The sequence below is a fragment of the Priapulus caudatus genome, unplaced genomic scaffold (genome assembly GCF_000485595.1).
Source record: "Priapulus caudatus unplaced genomic scaffold, Priapulus_caudatus-5.0.1 Scaffold86, whole genome shotgun sequence".
NCBI lineage: Eukaryota > Metazoa > Priapulida > Priapulimorpha > Priapulimorphida > Priapulidae > Priapulus > Priapulus caudatus.
The window spans coordinates 666,451-683,795 of NW_014577147.1; the positions used below are offsets into that span (position 1 = coordinate 666,451).

The 17,345-nt window shown below is 41.3% G+C and overlaps 1 protein-coding gene across 1 annotated transcript in view; it reads left to right on the plus strand.

Moving 5' to 3' along the window:
- Nucleotides 1–17,345, plus strand: part of LOC106804762 (DNA (cytosine-5)-methyltransferase 1-like) — a 55,708-nt gene that overhangs the window by 24,148 nt on the left and 14,215 nt on the right. The window contains exons 20-32 of the mRNA XM_014806083.1: nt 527–633; nt 899–1,004; nt 1,325–1,516; nt 3,028–3,194; nt 7,571–7,644; nt 7,825–7,943; nt 8,490–8,561; nt 9,065–9,206; nt 10,214–10,365; nt 10,840–10,971; nt 12,955–13,157; nt 13,903–14,014; nt 14,898–15,047. Coding sequence (XP_014661569.1) covers nt 527–633; nt 899–1,004; nt 1,325–1,516; nt 3,028–3,194; nt 7,571–7,644; nt 7,825–7,943; nt 8,490–8,561; nt 9,065–9,206; nt 10,214–10,365; nt 10,840–10,971; nt 12,955–13,157; nt 13,903–14,014; nt 14,898–15,047 — 1,728 coding nt within the window. The remainder of the gene's footprint in view (nt 1–526; nt 634–898; nt 1,005–1,324; nt 1,517–3,027; nt 3,195–7,570; nt 7,645–7,824; nt 7,944–8,489; nt 8,562–9,064; nt 9,207–10,213; nt 10,366–10,839; nt 10,972–12,954; nt 13,158–13,902; nt 14,015–14,897; nt 15,048–17,345) is intronic.

A 17,345-nucleotide genomic window follows, 5' to 3' on the forward strand; every position in this document is an offset into this window, starting at 1 on the left:
CACTACTCACAACAGGACCATGCGTCATAACCCAATAAATTGTATTCAAATACATAGTGAATGATAAATTGACCATTGTTACCTGCAATTTTGGTTATGGACCCAAAACCTAATAATTTAGTTTTTCCATTAGCTTATGATTGTAATTAATTTACTATAACTTATGATATAAAGCTGGTGGAGTGAAAGGCACGAAAAAGGCAGTGGCCAGTTTGAGGAATCTGGGAAAAAGTAGGGATGGATAAATTTCTTAGGTCAAAATTCGATATTTAATTAGACATAATTTCATATCAAAAACAAAAGATGTAATTGTGTTTGCAGCGCTATGTTTGAATTCAATTGCCATGAAACGAGAGGATGTTGCTGGAATTCTGTTCAATTCCTCTTTTTAGCCAATAACAACAAATTCTCTTTAATTTTCAAGCTAGTTTAATTAGTAATATATCTACTAATAGTAATGAATAAATATCTAATTCTATAATAGATAACGATTGATAATATCTTAATGTTATAATTTCTTATGCAGGTAATTCATAAACTACCACCAAAAGACTGGCATATGCTAGGAGGCGAGGATGTGGATGCTGAAAATACATGGGAAGAAGATGGGAAGAACTACTTCTACAAACTCTGGTAAGATTTTCTTGTTTTCAACTCGTCTGATGTGGTTAGATCAAGTTAGTGCAATCACTGAAGTGTTTATCTCTCCGGCATCACACTTTCTCAGTATCTCACTAACACTCCTTTGCTCAAGCTAGTGATTGGGTTGTCGTTACTGGTTGTAGTTACCATTTTATTTACTCACCAGTCAGTCAGAGTTTTGGTCGTTGATGCGACCATTTTAGTTGCCAAAGCATGTATTTGCACATCGCGTTTGAAATGTGTCTATCGATGACAGGTATGACCCTGAGATGGCAAGGTTTGAAGATCCTCCCGATGCAACTGCACCTTCAAATGACCCCAAATTTTGCATATGCTGTGCCCGTACTGATGAGGTCAATCAGGTATCAGTTATTTAATTCTAGTTCCTAAAGTCTGACTGTTGCTTTTGGTCAATCAACGTAGCAGAAATCAGTATACATGAATAGATGTATAGTTAAGTCCGTAGGTGCTAACATGGTGGTAATTCGACTATCTCATTGCGGTAAAATTGTTAGTTAAATGTGTTATAGTTGACACATATCACTACTGTACAGCCAGTTGCAGTCAATGTCAAAAATTAATATAATTGCTGATAGAGAAAATTTAATTCAGCTGTTGTCTAGTTTCTCATAGCAGTAGTGTAAGTTCTTGCTTTTAAGCATTCACATGTGCTGTCTTTCAGAGGGAGTCATGTCAGAAGGGCACGCAGTTGCAGGAACAGCCTTCAGACGGCAGAACATCGTATTCGATGGTGAAGAGAGATGGACTTGAGTACATGGTGGGAGACTGTGTGTTTTTAATTCCGGAAGCTTTCAGCTTTGCTGTTAATCCTGCTAGCCAACCGAAAAAGAAGTACAAGAATAATGAGGCAGCTGTAAGTTGTTCATTGTTGTTCACGGTTTGAAAAATACATTGGCCGCTACTTAAAATGTCATATATTGACTTAGCAGACTTACTATAATATATCTCAACATATCATTCTTATGTTATAGGTGTGTACTACCGTGACCCTGGAAAGGTTTTCTTAATCAACTATTTATAACCTTTATGATATCTACGTGTGTGTGTGCGTGCATGCCTGCGTGCGTGTGATTATTAGCTCATCTGACATAGTCAGATGCAGCTTGTAGAATCGCATGATCGTCCGTCCGTGCGAGCGTCCGTCCGTCCGTCCGTCCGTCAACAGTTGGGCACAAATCTTAACCGCTCGACGTACGGTCACGATATTTGGGGACGGGGGGGATCGTCAAAACGAAGTTGGATAGGGCCGAGCTAGCGGGCAAGGCTCTTCAAAGGTTATAGAAGGTGTATAAAAGAAGGGGGAAACATTCAATCTTAACTTAAGCATATAGGAAGGAAAATGGCAGAATTGCTGCGCCAAATCTAAAACATGGCTCTTACCTAGGCTCGTGATGTTGGATGTATGCATCATGGTAGAAAGCCATCACTTGGCCGAAATTGAGACTGGTCATAGTGGTCAAGTTCAATGGGCACTAGGGAGATTTTAGAATTTTCTTAGATTGGACATGGCTCTGACGGAGCGATTGACAAGACTTTTTCTGTTCAGCAGTGATTAAGCTTTTTAATTGGCATTATTGTGAAAGGACATAATATATTTTGCTGAATGCGAAGCAGTTAAGCTGTAAGATTACCCTTTTGGACCTCAAGAGGAGGGTTTAACATGGATTTTGTCGACTGTATGTTAGAAAGAATTTGAATGCCGGGTTGAGCAGTAGAAGGCTATAACATGCCTGGATTATTTGAGGCTACATGTCCAGTGAAATATTCAAGCTAATTTGGTTAAGGTTGCTCCTTAAATCGTCATATTTGTTATGGCATTCTGTAACTGTCAGTATGTTTACATGTACCGTATGCACTGCCAGTGCATTGTGTTGGTGGTACTGTGTAGTTTTTGCCTGCATTAATTGGTTACAGGTGCAGCTCTCTATTGCCAGCTGTAGGGCTTTGCGTAACGGTAAAATGGCATGAGTGCTTACATATTTCCCTGTCTGTTGCAATAGTTGCTTAGCTGACTACGTACGAATGGAGCTTGCATCTTTAATCTGAAGCACTTTAAACGTACGCGCCATCTCGTGGCAACTTTCATAACGATCCCAACGAACGTTCCTTTGAGAAGGTTCCTGATACCATCCCTGTGCATTCCACTGTTTCGGCGTGTATGTGAACACATTTGGGACTAATAGGGTTTACTAGAATCCCACCACTCCACCACAGAGTCACCGCAGTAGACGTTAGATGAGCGCTGTCGCTCCGCGGCACTTGTTATTATTATCATTATTACTATTATTATTAAACTTTTTGATTAAAAAATCTATCTGCTTGTCCTAGCTCCTAACACATGTGTTAAAATTTCCATTGCATCAGGATGATGAGGAACTCTACCCCGAGTACTACCGCAAGGGTGGCTATGTAAAGGGCAGCAATAGTGACATTCCAGAACCCTTTCGCATTGGCAGGATTGTAGAGATTTACTGCCCAAAAAAGATCTTTAATGGTGATGACGTCCGCCTAAAAATCCAAAAGTTCTACAGGTAAAAACGAATTTTCCTATGGTATGTAACTGAATAGTGAGGGTAGTTAAGACCAAGAACCAAGTTCTGTCTGAATGTTGCTATAGCTTATGCATTCTTGTGGTGTTACGGTAATACTAGAGCGTCCTGGCACGCTGGCTGACACAGGTTGATTGTTTATTGGTGGTGTTGTTGGTAGGGCAGGCAGGCAGGGGTCGAAATTAGCGGTATCCCGATATCCGCGGGATAGTAGATTCTTGTGTTGGATACCAGATTTCAATGCTTGGTATCCCGCTGGGATAGTAAAAAAAAAATCATTAAAATCGGGATAGTGGTTGTTGAGTATATTTGCAAGCGTAATGGCCCAGTCACACGTACACGACGCAAGGCCCGCGCACTGAAAAATTAGCAATTTTGGCCAGTGCGTTGTCTTTCGCTGGGTGTGCGTCAGCATTCGTTACTCGTTTGTCGAGCGCGCTGGACCAACGCTATGCATTCGTTGTCATTCGCTGTGTGCGTCAGGATTTTTGTGCATGCACAAAAATGTGCGCGGAGCTCGACGCATGAATGTACACGCCAGAAGGACGCCAGACACGCGCAGAGCGCGCTGGACCAATGCCATGCAGACACACGCGGAGCACACGCTGGGTATTCGTTGTCTGTTCGTCGGCTGAGGTGTAGCGAACACCTAGCGCACACCTAGCGCACATCTAGCGCACACCTAGCGCACATCTAGCGCACACCTAGCGTGCTTCTAACGCATGTCCAGCGAACATGCAGCGAATATGGGCGTGCTGAACGAGTGCTGAACGAGTCTGTAGCGCGCCCAGCGTTCTTCTAGCGTGTTCCTAGCGTGTACGCAGCATGTAGCCATGGGGTATATAAACGGGTCCCGCCCCCACCTCCTCATCATCACTTCTCCTCCGACCCTCGTGGGTGATGACAGAGGTCCCTGATGATCGTGTATAGAAGAACCACCTCAGAAGATGGAGGATCCCGACAGGATGCGACTACAATACGAAATCGCGGTTCTCCAACATCAGCAGAACCTCATGGAACTGGCACTAGCTTCACCAAGTCCATGTCATCAGGAGAATGAGAAAGAGAAGAGGTCAACGGAGGTTCTGGGTCCGACCGTGGATCGGTAGGTGACGACAGTTTGACCTGTATGACCAGCTACTTGTTGAACTCCGTAACGAAGACCAGGCAGCCTTCAAGACCTTCATGCGGATGCCCCCCGAGATGTTCGACGAGCTGCTAACCAGAATGGGTCCGAGGATCACCAAGCAGAATACAACCTACAGAGAGCCCCTCGACCCTGGCCTGAAGCTTGCACTCACTCTGCGGCATCTTGCCTCTGGGACCAAGTATCACTCAATGTTTTATGGGTGGAGGGTGCCTCACAACACCATATCCCTTATCATGACCTGTTCGTTTGCTGACCTGACCGTTCGCTGGTTGTGCGTTGAATGCGCGGTGCATGCGCGGACCATTCGTTCCGTGCGCTAGCAACACGCTGTGCATTCGTTGGATTTTTTAACATGTGCGCCCTGTATACGCGCAGCGCGCTAGCAACACGCTGTGCATTCGTTGGATTTTTTAACATGTGCGCCCTAACGCTCTGTATGCGCCCTGTATACGCGCAGCGCGCTAGCAACACGCTGTGCATTCGTTATCAACTCGCTAGCTTCTCCCAAATCCTGACAAAAGTTGGGCGCACAACGACGCACTGATCTTATTTTCCATTTTTTTATTAATTTTCAATGCGCGTCGCGTATATGTCAGGGTTCAACATTAACTTTTTATTTCACTAGACCATCGGGCTAGTAACTGAGGAAACCCACTAGCCCTGACCTAACTTTCACTAGCCCAGACCCAGACCATTGTTATGAAAAACTTTATTTAGATAAGAGTGTGTCATCGTATGAATTCATAGATGCTGTTTCCCGCGCTTTAAATCGCGCGTGGGCCGAGTTCACGTGCATTATTCGTATTCTACCACGGGCATACACGAGCGCACGGTTTATCGATCGTCTACTGTGGCTGGCAGCAAGCCGCGTTATTGTTTTTGTCGAAGGGTAGACTGGTATCCGGTCTCACGCTCTGCTAGACAATGTACACGCTTTGCGACAAACAATGCGGCCGCGAACCAGTCTAGCCAGAAGTGACCTTTCAGTGCAATATATATGACCAATTCTAACACGACCAGTTGGGCTACTAGCACTCTGGTTGTATGCGACCGGACCAAGCATTTACCCGACTAGGTCGGTCGGACGTGGGTTAGTGTCGAACCTTGCGTATGTGTCACTGGGCCATAAAGCCCGGCGCACAAGTGTCGATTTTTATCGACAGTACCGGCGATTTTTATCGACAGCACTGTCGATAAAAATCGCCACGTGTGCGCCACCCGGCGACAATGCAACCATCTGTCAGCGACATACCACTGTATGAACTGTACGTGACCTGTTCAAACCACACCACGGGCGCTGCCATAATTTTGATCACGTGCTTCAAATCATGCATTTGATTGGTTAATCCAAAAACTGTTGCCTGAATCCGTCGCCTGGTCAGCGCACACGTAGCGATTTTTCAGCGACTGGGCAACAAATATCAAACATTTTGATATTCCAGCGACGAGTTTCTGGCGTCAAAATCGGTGACGCCGTGCAGCGCACACGTGGCGATTTCTCGGCGCCGGTAATGTCGATAAAAATCGCCACGTGTGCGCCGGGCTTAAGCGTAGCCGATGTTGATCATAAATGTGATGCAGTGCTCGAAATAAGAAAAAAAATGTGGTTGTCCTGCGGACAACCCCGGCATCAAATCGGGTTGTCCGCAACAATTTCTGGTTGTCCCAAAAAAAATCCCCAAATCTCCTATTTTCAATCACATAATAATATGGAGATGCGAGGAAAAACCGTCAAAACAGTGGCGACAGAGTTTTAACAAGGGGGCGCCAAAAACAGCGAAGCTGCACAAAATATTGGATGACTTACATATTTCACTGGCTCCTCGCCATCCTGGCTCCACGCCCTTACACGGCTCCCTACCTCTGCAGCTCTGGCAATCTTTGTTTGCTGGACGACCATTGCGAAAACGGCGGGCATTTTTGTTATGTAGTTTCTCTGGCCCAGTCAAATATGATATTTTGATTCACCTGCGTCTACTTCCAAGGAGGGGGTGAACAAAGCTGGCGGAATGCGGGGTAGGGCAGGGGTCTCCCCAGAAATATTTTGGAAACTTGGCTGTGCTCTCTGTTCCAATCGAGTTCACCTCTCATAAATCATAACAACACTGAACATATGATATTATACATGTTGGAAATAGCAGCTGGTCCCATAATTTTTATATTATCACGATTTAATTCACAACGATTAAGATTCTTGATGAGCATACTAGAAAACACTCGATTTGAAGTATGAAATGAACATTATTGTGGCCGAGCTAGCCTATACGTTAGGTTGCAGGGATATTGTCATTCAGATGCAAAATATTGAAAGCAAGAGGTTATACATCCATAGATTTAATTGGTACCAGCGTATATAAGATAGCCGAGTCGGTTAGGTTAGGTGTTAGGGTTAGAGATAGGGTTCTCTGGTTGTCCACCTGGACAGTGTCCTCAGAACATGGTTTAGGTGTCCGGCGCAAATTCCTGGTGCGTCGACAACCGGACAACGCTTATTTCAGCACTGTGATGTGTATACATTGTATCAAGCGAACCAGACAATGCGTCTAGACAATATGTCTGCAGTGTACTTGTCTGTGCATATCTGTGAATCTGTTTTCATGTTTTTATATAATAATTACATTACATATTAATAATTTTCAAATGCTATTATTGCATATTTCAAGATTTTGGATACCAACATTGTTGAAATTACTATCAAAAAAATGGGGTATCAGATCTTTGGGGGATACTAGATTTCAATACCTGGTATCCTGAATGGATACCATAATAAAAATCTAATTTCGACCCCTGTAGGGCACCGAATTTTATGCAGTATAACATGTATGCTATACATATACTAGGACAGGTTCTTTTAGTAAGATGTGAACCCCAAAGAAACTGGCCCTTTAAAATTATTATCTCTCAAATAAGTTGAAACATAAAAGCACATAGACAAATTAGGTCTCACCTATTTGCAGAGATTACTGATTACTCCAGTATAAAAAAAATACCGCAAGTTTGTTCTGTTATCGTTTATAAAATAATAAATAACACGGTCACTTTCTTCAATGCAAGTTTAATACCATTAACAAAGGTAATTAAATCCCATTTTACTTAATGAAAGGTAAAGTAGAAATCTGGTTAGAATGAATATTGGAGTTTAATTGTCATTAATGTTTCACCAGTTGCTTATAAGTTTCACATTGCTAATCATTGTTTTCTTCTACAGGCCAGAAAACACACACAAGGGAGTTGTTGCAGGTTACCAGGCTGACCTGAACATGGTGTACTGGAGCAATGAAAGTGAGTTGCAGTGTATGCATAAATAGCTAGGTTACTGTAATTTACAATATCATGAACACACCATGGATGCAGTAAAAACCTTAGAGGTCATTTAAACGTTTGAATTAAAAAAAGTTACCCTGTAATATATTTTTGTGTTTTTGTTCTTGTTCATATATGTATTTGTTTTCTCCCTTACAGTTGCAACAGTTGATATGAAAGATGTGGTAACGAAGTGTACAGTTGTTAATGCAGAAAATCTCACAGAACCATTGGCGAAGTACAGTAGGAACAGAGCAGACAGGTTCTACTTTCGAGAGGTCAGCTTTTAGCTTATTTGTTTTTACTTGTTTACCTGTGTAATTTCAACATTATCACTGATTTATTTGTATTGTTCAAAGGCTTGTAACGGTTAATCCATATATATAAGAAATGATTGCAATATTTCACTATAACTATTATTTTTGAGATTACATATTATGCCACATACTGATTCTCACAGTTCAATAGTAATTGCAAATTGAAATATTAGTAATTTAGTTCAAATAATTACTGTGTATGTGATGTGATATTCACACACAAAAACATAAGCAATAGTGCAGGTCATAAATAATTGCCAACAACTGCATGTATTGGCAATTTTTTCAAATTGTGTTTAATTGTGTCATTTATTTTAGTTATGTCTCAAGTGATTTAAGCAATAATATTTATTGCTCAATTCTGAAATCTGAAATCTTAATTCTGTTTGAAATTAATAGTGAAGGCTAAAAGTATTTCCTGTAAGGACATTTTAAGATCGTAGCTAGACATATATACATAAAGATACTCTGCGATTCCCATACATGTACAAATATTTGTTTCTGTAGGCATACAACCATGACACGAAAGAGTTTGAGGAGCCACCGTCTGAAGCATGGCTAATGGGTGCTAAAGGAAAGGTATCGGTGTTCTTTGTTGTCTTGAACTCTTCACACAGCTGCAAATTACATTCAAATCAGAGACTATTTGTGGTCGTATATTGACATCTGCCGAGATAAACAATAATATTACTAATCTGAAATGTTGGCACTAGAAAAGTAACTGTTGTTTTGTGGAAATATTGCATGCTTTAAAAGGAGTTTTGTGAGCTGAGGAAACCGATGTTACGTGATCGCTCAAAACTCTGTGTAAAACCAAAAGTAAACTATAAGGCTGTATTTGCTGTGAAAGTGAATACTGTATTTGGAAATTTTGCCAGATCTGCTGCTATATCATGTATTTCTTCAAACCTCTGTGCTTATCATAGTTGGCATAATATTTAACATTAATATTCAACATTGCTTATTATTTCATGGTACGCAATATGCTCTGCACCAATTTGAGTGTGGGATTTTTCAAGGCTATTTAACAAATTCTGTATTAATGTGTATTACTGATACTAATCTCCTTAATTCTGAAATAGGGTAGTAAAGGAAAAGGTAAGGGAAAGGGAAAAGGAAAGTCGTCTGCTCCCCCGGTGGAGGAAGAGAAGTCCGAAGAGGAAAAAGAGAGAGAACTGGGCTTCCGAAAACTAAGGTGTCTGGATGTTTTTGCTGGCTGTGGAGGTAAGTTTGCCACTCTCATGCATATGCACTTGCATAGCTATGTCATTGATTTGTTCGTAACTGGTGCAGTGGTGTGTTATGTGGGTTACAGTGAAACATGAGTAAATATGTTCAAACATACTAATCCATGTGTGTTATGACTATATGAGGAATTATGAGTAAACAATATTTAATTGAATCTTATTCCATTCATGGATTCGTTATTCCATTATACAGTTAAACCTCGATTGTCCGAACGAGACGGGGGGGAGTATTTTGTTCGGACAACTGATTGTTGGGATAACTGATGGTCTAGTTGCTTATTAAATATTCACGGGACCTTGAGATCTTGTTCGGATAATCCGAAATTCGGATAATTGATGTTTGGATAACCGAGGTTTGACTGTACATGAAATATCTTATTATTATACATCAACGAGTTATATCATTGATTTGAAAAAATATTTTTATCTGTAAAGGTTCATCTGAAATTATTAAGTGGTTATTCAAAAAATAGTGATGATAATGATGATGATTAGTAGTAGTGTTGGTGGTTGTTGATGTGGCAGCGGAAGTAGTGCGGCAGCAGCAAGAACACTTCAGTTAAAAAAGAGCATTATATGCCAGATATTCCAGTAACTATGCCTTTTCAGATTTTTCCAAAGGTGCCTGTCACTAGATGACAGAAATTCATGCCATGATATAGCATGTTTCTAGTCACTGTTTCTGTGTACTAAATTTTGGTACATTCAGAATATGGTTCCAATGTTTATGCGAATAGGTCAACGGTGTTCGTGCGACAGGATGAATGACATTTGTGGAATCAGTGATTAAATGTATATTTGACTCGGCATGTCATCATCTAGTGCCAAATTTCAAAAAGTTGCATCGTTGCTGGAACAGCTGTTCATGTTAAAAGCAGTAGTGACAGCAGCAGCAGCAGCATGAGTATTATGTGCAGTAGGTCTCACAAAGATATTAAAATACCTACCCACCTCCATTACAACAGAAATTTTTCACACGTACAGGTCTGTCTGAGGGCTTTCATCAGGCAGGCATTGCTGAGAGCAGGTGGGCAATAGAAGTGTTTGAGCCAGCAGCACAGGCATTTAGAATAAACAATCCAGGCTGCACTGTGTTCACTGGTGACTGCAATCTCCTGTTAAAGCTGGCCATGGAGGTAAGCACTCTTGGAGAAGCACCTTGCTTCTCTTGGGTTTTATGTCAACCAAATTTAGGTCCGACTATTACACCTGTTCACAATCTTAAATTCATCCTTTGAAAGCAAATCTTTACCTTATTTATACTACAATCGGGCCTTGCATTTTTTATGCAAGGCTATATGATTCCGTTTTTTAACCAAAACCAATAGCAAATTTGGTTCACAAATGGGTTAATTTTTCACTAAATACAAATAACTGGGTACCAAACCTGACAAATGTCCAGATTAAACCCTGTTCTTGGTTGAAGATTAATTGTGTTTTTTAACAGTTATTAGTCAATTCATTGCCATTATATTCCTAACTTTGAAAAGGAAGGTGACTGTTACTCTCATGTTAGTATGAATCCCAAAGTTCAGTCAATAATTTTTGTCTAGATTGTGTGAAATTGTTTGGTGCTCTACGTGGCTGTATGCATGTGATTGGCTACTTAGGGTGAGAAGACCAATGGCATTGGGCAGAGACTGCCACAGAAGGGAGACGTAGAACTGCTGTGTGGAGGTCCCCCCTGTCAGGGTTTCAGCGGCATGAACAGGTTTAACTCGAGGGAATACTCCATGTTCAAGGTAAAACGTACAAGGATTAGTATAGACTCGTTAACAATTAATGGTAGTAATTATGGTGGCATAATTTTCAGTCACAGTATCAGAATTTACTGAAATGTACAGTTTACTGTCGGTTAGTGGCCATCTTTACAGAATGGCCACCTGTTCATAGATCCATAAAAAGCTCCCATGCTTAAGAATATTTGTGTTATACTGTTATAATATTGTTGAGAAGAGGAGTAAACCTACTCAACCTGGCCAAGTACCTCTGTGGCGGCCAAATCGCCCGGAGTCTTCCGTGAGCTCGTGCAATAAACGAAATAGACACAGGAATTACTGGATACAGTCTCTTTATTGTGTATTTGCCATCAATTAAGACCCAATACAGCTCAAAATTTCAGTCAAACGTCCATCAATTCTATCTAGTATCCGTAAATCTGCAAACGTGTACAAAAAACGTAATAAACAAACTGACAAGTAATAGAAAATAATCCTTTGACTTACTCCTTTACATAGACCTCACTGAAAGTTCGCAAACTCAGCCAAACGACTAGCCTGATATCAATATGGTGTTTCACCATTACGTGTACAAACAACAACAAATGACAATAAACTAATATTTCATCCAGAAATATCACCCACAAACACAGGGATTGTGTAGAGATATTGCTAGGCTAAGCAACAACTCACAAGTTCACTGATCAATATCTAAAGGCCAAAAACTGGCTAAAATGCCCCTTCTACAGTGTGGGTTTCAGTAATAGTGGACTATGCGCTACTGCCACCTACTAATGCCTGCATGAACTAATCAAACTATCAAAGTTTCTGGCCAAACTTTGCACAGTTTTCAAACGTCTCTCACAGAAAAAGTATACAGTTTTAAACAGTACAAATTACATCAGTATGGTCTCTAGACATTACTATTTCTCTACATCAACTAAATTACCTCTTATGTCATCCACGTTCTAAAACACCAGCGTTCAAAGCGGTCATCTGGAACGAAACTGTACCTCACATGCTCACAATGGCAAAAGCACGGATTCTCAGAAATAGGGTTCCACTGCGCACAATGAAATTCGGAATCGAGAGTAGCCCGAAAGGAGATTTAGGAATTGGCATCCACAACCTCTTAACTTTTAAGCGGGCTCCAACTCTACATAGCGGTTACTTCTCAAGTTTTTGTCTCAGGCTATCAGCATTCGCATATATGCTGTGCAGTCCGGCTGAAGAAAGTTATGATGACGACGACTTATTAATGACGATAATAGTATTGACACTGATGGTGATTAATTTACTGATGGTTAACCTGGTTTGGAATAGAAATCTGTAATTTTGTCATTCTGGGAATGACGTTTTTATTTATTATCTCTGTATGTGTGCTCTAGATAGCAGAAACAGAACTCTGTTGATATAGTCCAAGAGTGTAGAGAATCATCCCCTTCTTTCTCTTCTACCTTCTCCTGTCATTCATCATAGTTCTTCCCTCCATCGTTTTCCTCTAAACTTTCACCCTTATCAACTTTCTCTCTCTTCTCAACCTCTCTTTCTCTCTATAACCCTTCTTCGCCCATTCCACCTCCATCTTCTTCTCCTTTTCTATTCGACTTTTCCCTACCAATTCATCCTTAGCTCCACTTATACTATACCCAGTATACCCATAATCGCTTTTCTTATACACATTCACAATTCGCAGATATAGCTAAAAATGCACGGCACAGTTTACAAAATTTCCACAATGAAATCAGAGCCTCTCACAATATATTTTAAACAAAGACTGGTTGTGTGCGCAGTGCCGGTTGATAGTGTGAAATTTGGTCACAGTGAATCTATTCGTTAGAAGATGTGAGTAGTAATCTGTAGGAATTATGTGAGGACCTTTCATTTCTTGCTTTTCGAGTTTTTATACTTTTATATCTATAGATTTAGAAGTTTGGGAGGACAAGGTCTAAGTAGTTAATTATGTCAATTCATTGAAAATGTTGCTTTTGCTGTTTTTCTTTGCAGAATTCACTCATCGCATCCTACCTAAGCTACTGTGACTACTATCGTCCGAAATTCTTCCTCTTGGAGAATGTCAGGAACTTTGTATCATTTAAGCGCAACATGGTACTGAAGCTGGCTCTACGTTGCCTTGTGCGCATGGGCTACCAGTGTACATTCGCAGTGCTGCAGGCGGGCCAGTACGGAGTGCCACAGACACGCCGCAGGTATCATTATCGCAACCACCGACATATTTACTAGCCAACTGTATGTGAAGCCGTGTGCTACTTTGTAAAATTCAAAAATTGCATGCAGTACAGTGTTCTCATTAGGAACCGGCCACCGGCCGAATTGACCGTCTACTCTGTAATTGGCCAGTTACAATTGGCTCAAGCAAGTATGATATTAAAAAAATAAAAAAACAAAATTTTTTTATTTGCATTTAGTTTGTTCTAATTATTCTCCAAAGTGAAAGTGTTTTATGAGCTACTACTAATAAATCAGTTGAGTATATTTGTATGCATGTTATGTGCACAAGAAGCATTGTTTTGTTTTTGAGTAACGCTATTCACGTATTTAATTGTTTAACTCTTATAATTACTAAATCGTCATAATTTGGAAACTTTTGGTGAACTCTGAATGTACCAGGAGAAACCAAATTGGAAAAAAGGACCATACTGTAATCCAAATGTGTCTGTTTACTGCAGCTCAGAATACACCAGATTGCATCTCAGAGCATCTAGGTTTAAAAAAAAAAAAATTCCCGAACACCCCGCCCGCACTCTTCCACGGCCTGTTGCAAAAGCATTTCGGCCTGTTGCTATAAAAGATAATGAAAACCCTGACAGTAGTATTATGTTAATGCGTTTGCACATGGTGATGTTAGCTTGGTGATTTTCAAAAGAAATCAAATATGTTTAATCGCTGATAGTGATTAATGATTCATTGGGTTACTTGCATGCTATATTGCAGAGCAATCATACTAGCTGCTGCACCAGGAGAAAAACTACCTTTCTACCCAGAACCCTTGCATGTGTTCTCTCCCAGAGCTTGTCAATTGTCTGTCATGGTTGATGATAAAAAGGTAAGTAAGGGAGACTGGTTATAGACATGTGTACAATATTTACTGGCTCATAAGGTGCATTAGATGCACCCAGAATAGTGGCACCTCCCTCCTTCATACTTACTCTAATACCATAAAATAATAGTCTATACCTATTGAATATTCTCGTGTATAAAATGTCTCTCTTGAATATCTCAACATAGAGAGCAATACCTGCACTGTCTGAATTGATTCTGTACCAACAAAACTGTTCTTTGGCATAGTGATACACTTGAGCATTCCCAATGACGTCAGGCGTTGACGTCATTCAGCAGGGATACGCATCTCAGAATTTCTCAAGAGATTAATAGATTAGCCAAAGTTGAGCACCAACCACTAGGTCTGAATTCCGCCTTGGCTGCGGGTTCCACATAAATAGATGTCGTGTGACATAAATACAGTAACGTAAAATGTTTTGTGATAAGAAAGTTACTTAATATAATGATCTGTAATGTTCCATGTCTTTTGCATCGAATACAGCATAATGTCAAGATGTCACCCTCTTCAAAGGCCAATGACACTGAAAACAATCTGTTTAATTTAGTAGCATATTTAGTATCTGCAATTTACCTTCACCCCCCTCCCATTTCCATCAATTCATGTCGAAGGCTTTGCTGTTGTGTGTGTGTGGGGGGGGGAGGGGGGTTAATTTTTTGATTGTAATTAAGGCACTATTACAGCTTGCAATTGCTGCATCTGGCATCAAAGGCTAATGATGTCATATTCTTTTACTTAAATGCATAATGTTGACAACTTGCACAAAAAACAATTGTATTGGTAGAGGATGCATGTAGAAATCTTCAATGTATCTAAGTCACTGGGATTCACCCTAATGCTGCAATGAAACATTACCTTTGTCCCACAGTTCAGCTCAAACATCACATGGACACAGTCTGCAGTGTATCGGACGATTACTGTCAGGGATTCCATGAGTGATCTTCCGCCAATTAAGAATGGAGCCAAAAATGATGAGATTGCCTATAATGGGGAGTCACAGTCACATTTCCAAAAAATGGTAATGATTTAAAGGGAGAGTTTACTCTAGGTTCTAGGGTTATTTTCAGCTAATTTAGGTTATAATTGCGCTACATAAAAAGTTTCATGGTTCAATCACCATTAGAAATATTATTAAAAAATGTTTTAAAACTAACGACTACAGTTTGATTACAACGGCGGTGGCGCCACTCAAAGCGCATGATCTGATAAGTTGCGCAAAACCACTTTCCAACCAAGGGCTACAGACCGAGGGTGTTTCTTATTTATCCATTTAAAAGCAAAAGGATTGTAATATCTTATAAACGACATATAGTTTCAGTTAAGGTTTTTTGGTTATATCTTTACTCAATAATATAGAGCTACATACAGCCGTGCCTGAGTAAATGATGGTAATATTTCATGGTTTATTTACCACACAATGGATTTGTTCAGTGAATGGGAAACGCGAACTACGTATAATGAAATGTGATGCATGTTCGTGTGAAATTCTGCTTGATCAACGTTTTAATTCCAAGAGAAAGCGAATACTTCATACTTCATTATATGCGGTATCTACGTGACTATATAGACAGAATATATGGGTCTATAAATCTATGCTAAGATAACCCCTCTTCATTATAAATTTATAACGTTTGCAAAATATTATTATTCTCGCGAGATATTGCGCATGCGCGAGCACCGTTTCAGACGTGCAGTACGGCCAAAGGAAAAGTACGTATATATAGCTTGCCGAGGGAGAGAGGGGTGGAAAACTAAAGGAAGGTGGCAGGGAAGACAGTCGAGGGGCGGTAGAAAAAGAGGGAGGCTGGGTGTGCGACAAGGGAAACAAGGGAAAGGGCCTGCGGGAATGAAGTAGGAGTTTTGCACCCTGCAGTCTAGGGCGCATTCCTAATTATAAACACAGGTCTACTGATAAGAATTTATTACAGAAACCTCTGCTGAGATACACCCTGACCATACTAAATGCATTTTAATCACAACATCAAACTCCTCTGGTAAGATATTGCGCATGCGCTAAACAGTAACGTAGCCATGTTATGTACTTAATGGTATATACAGCGGGAATCTTACATGCAAGGTCTGCTTCCTATTCTTAAATGATGTCTACTGATGGAATTTTGGCATATCAATCTATGCTAAGATGACCCCTCTTCATTTTAAATTCATAATTTTTGTAAAATTTTATAATATTCTTGGGAGATAGTGCGAATGCGCGAGCACCGTTTCAGGCGTGCAGTACGATCTAAGTAATAGTACGTAATATATACGATATGTACATATAATATATATACGAATGTACATATCTACCACAGATATCAAGAGCTACTGTAGAGCTAGCGAGAGTGAGAGAGAGAAAGAAAGAGTAATTATGTAATCACTTTATATAATCGTCGTTTAATGCAAATATTCAATGTACAAATTCCATTTCCTGCGAGAAATTCAGGCGAAGTCTTACTGAATGAAATTACAGTGCGTAAATATATATGTGGACATAAAGATGCATAGATTAAGATTATGTAATATATCATGATATCAGAGAGGTGGCTCGTGAATGTAATTATGAAACCTGATTGGAAATCAGTTAAAATCGCATCAGGCATAATTATACAGACAGTGCTACTATTACAAATTATCAGTCTCTAATCTCTGAGGCCGCTGCCGTCTGCTTTGACTCCCGCGACTGTGTGCTCTGGCGAGGAGGCTGCCCTAACGTGCCCGCAGGTCTTCGTGGGCTTTTCTGTCGCTCGTGGGCGGGCTGCCGCTGCCAGGACGCACGTGTGCGGACTTACGTGGACGACGGGCCAACGAACGTCGCGCTGGTAAACGCGCTGAGTTTGCCAGGGCTTGTCTCTCCGCCTTCGCCCCTGCTCAACCCCCCTCCCAGCGCGCTGCCTGCCCCTCGCCTGGCCGGCGCTCGGCTGACCGACGGGGGCGACGGGGTCCCGCACGAGACCGCCCGCCCCCCGCAGCGCCGTGGCCGACCGATGCGGTCTCGGCATGTCTCGGCCGCGTCGCGCAACACCAGCGACGCCACTGCTGGTCGGTCGGCGGCGCCGCGGCGAGCGAACGTCACCTCGAGGCGCGGGCGGGACGGCGCGTGCGACCGGCGGCCGCCGCCAGGCACCGCCCGCGCGCCCACCGTCCCGCCGACACCGCCTAAGCGTCGCACCGCTCAGAGCGAGGTGGCTGCCGCCCTACCGGCAGCACTCGCTTCCGCGCAACGAAGGGAACATTCTTCTCGCCAATTGGAAGGAGAGAAACTGAACATTACGACAGGAAGTCGAGTCGGGGAAAGATAATTGTTATTTCGAGAGGG